At 44.6% G+C, this 5,000-nt stretch overlaps 1 protein-coding gene across 8 annotated transcripts in view; it reads left to right on the plus strand.

Annotated features, from left to right (window-relative positions):
- Positions 1-5,000, plus strand: part of SYNCRIP (synaptotagmin binding cytoplasmic RNA interacting protein) — a 49,078-nt gene that overhangs the window by 31,324 nt on the left and 12,754 nt on the right. For all 8 annotated transcript variants that reach the window (XM_077487296.1, XM_077487297.1, XM_077487298.1 and 5 more), the window contains one exon: positions 372-521. In XM_077487296.1, coding sequence (XP_077343422.1) covers positions 372-521 — 150 coding nt within the window. The remainder of the gene's footprint in view (positions 1-371; positions 522-5,000) is intronic.

The following is a 5,000-nucleotide window of genomic DNA, read 5'->3' on the forward strand; positions in this document are numbered from 1 at the left end:
ATGTGTTTTTATAATTGGCTGTGTTGCCACTTAACTGAGCTGCTGTTAAAGATAAAAGACCGGACTGGTGACTGAAAGATACAGAAGCTGAGTGGGTACAATAGATACACAGGCGTTGGTGGATACTAGGGAGACAGATGCAGAGTGTTGTATGTTAGGCTGCTTGGCCTGTTCTTTTCCCTAAACATCCCTTGCAGTGATCACATTTCATACTTCCAAGTAAGGCTACATATTTAAAAAAAAAAGAAAAAGCCTGACCAGTTTTTAGCTGATTCCAATGAAAATTTAAATTTATGGTCCATAGTTAATACATTATTAGTTTTCTACTTATGAAGCAGCAGTTTGACTACTATGGATCTTTATCTTTTCAGGTAAAAGTTTTGTTTGTTCGTAACCTTGCCAACACAGTTACAGAAGAAATCTTGGAAAAAGCTTTTGGACAGTTTGGTAAACTGGAAAGAGTCAAGAAACTGAAAGATTATGCTTTTATTCATTTTGATGACCGAGTTGGTGCAGTAAAGGTGAGTTATTCGGGATTTGCCTGTTACTTGACAACAACTAGATGGACAAAAACAACTTGCAACCCTACTATGTTGGGATGATTGATTTTTTATTTATCCCCCCCCCCCCCCCCCCCCATCTCAAAAAAAGACACCTTTCAAACAGGGTTTTTTCAGGCACCTGTAAAGTGCCTGCAAAATGGCTCCCCTGCAGTCTGAGGCGATGCACTGGCAGGACGTAAAAATAAAAAGTCCTGCAGGCAGCATCTTTGGTGCAGTGTAAACCGCTCCTCCACCACTCCTGCCCATTGAAATGAATGGGCACCTGCAATGCAATTTGGCAGCTACACCTCACGGGCGCATTTATAACCCAACTAGCGGTCAAGGAAGGGGTTAAATGCCCCCTAGCAGCCGAATAGCACCACTAAAACTAGTGGTATGTATAATTTAGATAAAAAAAAACTATAAATTAAATACGCAAAAACGGGTAATCAAAGCTTTTGGACGAAACAAAATGGGCTAACTTTTAATGTTTTTTAGTTTTATTTTATTTTTTTAATCTTTTTTTTTCCCCCCAAAAAAATTGTTTGAAAGACCTCTGCACAAATTCCATGTGATATAAAATATTGCAACAACCGCAATTTTATTCCCTAGGGTCTCTGCTAAAAAAATATATATATAATTTTTGGGGGTTCTAAGTGATTTTCTATCAGAAAATACAGGATTTTTACTGGTAAGCAACAAGTGTCAGAAAAGATTTAGTCTTTAAATGGTTAAACTGAGAACTCCTACACACAGAGTTGAGTTCATTCATATGTGTAAACATTGTATCTCTTTGGTCTTTTCTTGGCAGACTGCCCAGGTAAAAGACAAGTCCCTCCACTGAAGAATTCAGGTAACTTGCAATGACTTCTATTACAGAAGTCATTTGCAAGTCACACTGAAGTTATAGGCCGTTTTTTTTATCAGCACAATTGGCCAATGCCAATTAGCCGATATATCGGTTGACCTCTAGTACTAAGTCAAGTGTGTGTGTGTGTGTGTGTGTGTGTGTATATATATATATATATATATATATATATATATATAATTTATAGGGATGCACCGAATGGGTTTTTTGATGCCGATACCGAAAATGAAACATACACTAGGCCGAAAACCGATACCGAAAATGACTGTTTTAAAAAAAATATTTTTATGCAGGAGGTGGTCAGAGACTGGGGACATGGTACAGGAGGCGGTCAGAGACTGGGAACATGGTACAGGAGGCATCCCCCATTGCAGCCCACTGTGCCCCATTGCAGCCTGTGTGGCATTTTGCAGCCAGCCTGTACAGGGAGGAGAGCCGCCTCCGCCGCAAACAGATCACAGCGCCGGGAACATCACCGCTTTCATTTTAATAGCTGTGTGTTCCCGGCCGCACGCCGTCACAAGCAGCCCCTCCCCCTTGTCCGGGCACTTTGATAGACAGATCATCCGTCCAATCCTGCGGGTGATCTGTCTTAAGTGCCCGGACAAGGGGGAGGGGCTGTGTGTGACGGCGCGCGGCCGGGAACACACAGCTATTGAAATGAGAGCTGTGATGTTCCCGGCGCTGTGATCTAACAGGCGGCGGAGGCGGCTCTCCTGAGCTATACACCCCCCATGGTGGGCGTCGGCGGGGGTGGAGCCCCACCCAGGCCACGCCCCATTTTCGGCTCCATTATCGTCCGTTTTTCTCTTTTCGGCAAATTGCCGAAAAGGGCATTTTCGGCCGATATGTTTCGGCGGCCGATATTTCGGTGCATCACTAATAATTTATTTTATATTAAAAATTTTCTCTGTATACACTTCTGTCATAGTGTGTGTTAACCTAAAATACCTTTCTGTGCATTGTCTAAATCAAAGTCTCTATTTTTTATATACATCTGCCATCTAAAGTACCTGGTTGATCTTGCCATTCACCTTTTGCCATTCTTTAGCTGGCCATTCAGAGGTACAGGACACTGCAGACACATAGCATGCCTGTGGTGGGTGGTTTGTTTTTAGCTAGTGCCCTTGGAGGGTAGATGGCTTTTTTTTTTTTTTTTTTTTTTTTTTTGCAGAGTAAAGTCTAACCAATCTTTGCTAGCCATATTTTATTTTTTCCATTTACTTGAATTAAGGTTCCTCACTACATCATGGTCTTTCCTCTGCCTTTCCTTGCAGTATCATACCCAGACAATGCCAGACTGTATGTGCAGAGCTTGCTTGATGCTTTTGGGCACATGGTTCTACTTGTTGCCCTTTCCAGAAGTGTACTACTTGGCCTTTCCCTGCAGAATGCCTTTTGGCATTGGTAGTTTTAGAGCCTCCTTCACAGATGGCTCTTGGGTCTTATTGATCTGATATGCATCAAACCTTGAGGCTTGGCCTTAAGCTTCCACAAGTCCTGGCCCCAATTAAGGTTATTTTAGGCTCCCCTGACACCTGGTATATCTGTTCAGATGTCCTTTTAGGGAGACAGGACTCTAAAGTTCACTAGTCCTCCCCAAAACAGATACAAGCCTGCCATTTGAGATGGGTAAAGTTGCCTGCCCTCTCTAGATACAGGAGTGTTTAGTCTCAGCAGAGAATCCTGGGTACCCTGTCAGTGCATAGAACTTAAACTTTCAAGGAATCTCATCGGTCAACATTCTTGATCTTTGGGCGATCTTGTCCTTGCACCACTGGACATCCTGACTGGAGGATCAGGACACTGACATACAATTTACCATCGGGGAGCAATTGGAAGTCAACCAGTGAAAAGGGTTATAGTGGATCCTGTCTTGGGCAGAACTTCATGTTCCAACCTTGTGTGTTAAAATCCTAAGTGTACACAGTTGTCAGGCTGACAGTTTTTTTTTTTTTTTTGGGAGCACATAATGTTCAAGGTACAGGGATCCTCAAATGCAGCCCAGTGGATGTCCTGGTGACTCTGTAGTGTATTTTGTTCCACCCTTGAAACTCCTTACTTGGGCATTGTACGGCATTCTGATGATTTTCATAGCTTCAGACTGATGTAGTACTCAGACATGATTCGACTCTGGGTCCAGATTTTTCCATCCCTTCTGCAGCTTTCAACCCATAAAGTTCTTTGGGATAAATGTGTCCTTCCTGTGAAGCCTTAAATGATGTTGGCAATCTAGAAAACTCGACTGATTACCGGTATTCCTCTTTTTTCACTACCACTCACAATGTTGCCATCAATTCTGCAAGACGAAGGTCTTACCCGAAGGCCCTAACCTGTCCCTCTTTCTATTTATGCTCTTGTTTTTGCTTGCTACAAATTGGGACATGCTTTTGGGCAAGGGGGTTATCTTCAGCTGGTCTACAACTTTTGTTTGCCATTGCCCAGTCCTTTAGAGGACAGTTTAACCAAACAATATTTAAATTCCTATTTCCCTGAGAGAATTTTACAAGTACAAAAATCATATTTATATTAACTTTCAATGTTCTGTTGAACTTGCTAGAAACTTTTAACTAATTCCCTAACATGGCCTCCTTACATGTCATAGCCTTCCTCTCTAAAATGACCCTGTGCTCTGGAACCTTTGTCACTACTGCACCTCAGCCCTCTGTGTCCCTTTAAGCCACAGCCAGTATTCAGCTCAATGAAAATCACACCCAACTTTTTGCTGCATTGCAGAGCGCTGCACTTTTTTCTCTGCTGCAGTGGCCCAACTTATGATCCTGCTCCCAGGCCCACTGCTTTCAGAAAATGCCCCTGAGATCATCATTGTGGATCCTTTTTAGATGCTTGTATGTGTCATCACATACAAGCAAGTGGGCTGGATGCGAGGGGTTGGATCAGCAGGACGAGCGTGCCAGGACGGGTAGATGTCTCTGCTTCATTTCACCACTCTGTATATCACACACATAATAGCTGAGAAGAGGGTACAGCGGAAGCGCTGATGAGCAGGAGGGTCCAGCGGTGGAGAAAATTGGCTGAATGGCTTCAGAGGTGGGACAGAAGAGCAGGGGTACAGCGGTGGGCCAGATGTGCAGGGAGGTACGGTGGTGGAAGGTATAAGGGGCTTCAGCTGTGGGCCAGAATGGCAGGGGGTTACAGTGGTGGGACAGATGGGCAGGGGAGGTTCAGTGTTGAGGCAGATGAAAAGGTGGTACATTAGAGCGGGGGGGGGCAGATAAGCAAGGGATTAGTGGATAGGCAGAGCAGGGGGGGTATGGAGGTGGGGCAGAGGAGACAAGGTACATTGGTGGAACAGATGAGTAAGGCTCCGTTCACACAGGGGGCGACACGACTTGCCGTGCCGCGACCTGACAAGTCGCCCCCGTTCTGTACTACGGAACCGTTCTAAGAGGAGCGTCTCGAGTCGCTCCGACTTAGAAAAAAGGTTCCTGTACTACTTTTGGGCGACCTCGGGGCGACTTGCATTGACTTCTATACAGAAGTCATTTGCAAGTCGCCGCTGAGGTCGCGGCAAGTCGTGTCGCCTCGCATCGCCCCCTGTGTGAACCGAGCCTAAGGGAAACAGTGGT

The sequence above is a fragment of the Lithobates pipiens genome, unplaced genomic scaffold (assembly GCF_037356315.1).
Source record: "Lithobates pipiens isolate NorthernLeopardFrog02 unplaced genomic scaffold, aLitPip1_a1.2 Scaffold_18, whole genome shotgun sequence".
In the NCBI taxonomy this organism is placed as follows: domain Eukaryota; kingdom Metazoa; phylum Chordata; class Amphibia; order Anura; family Ranidae; genus Lithobates; species Lithobates pipiens.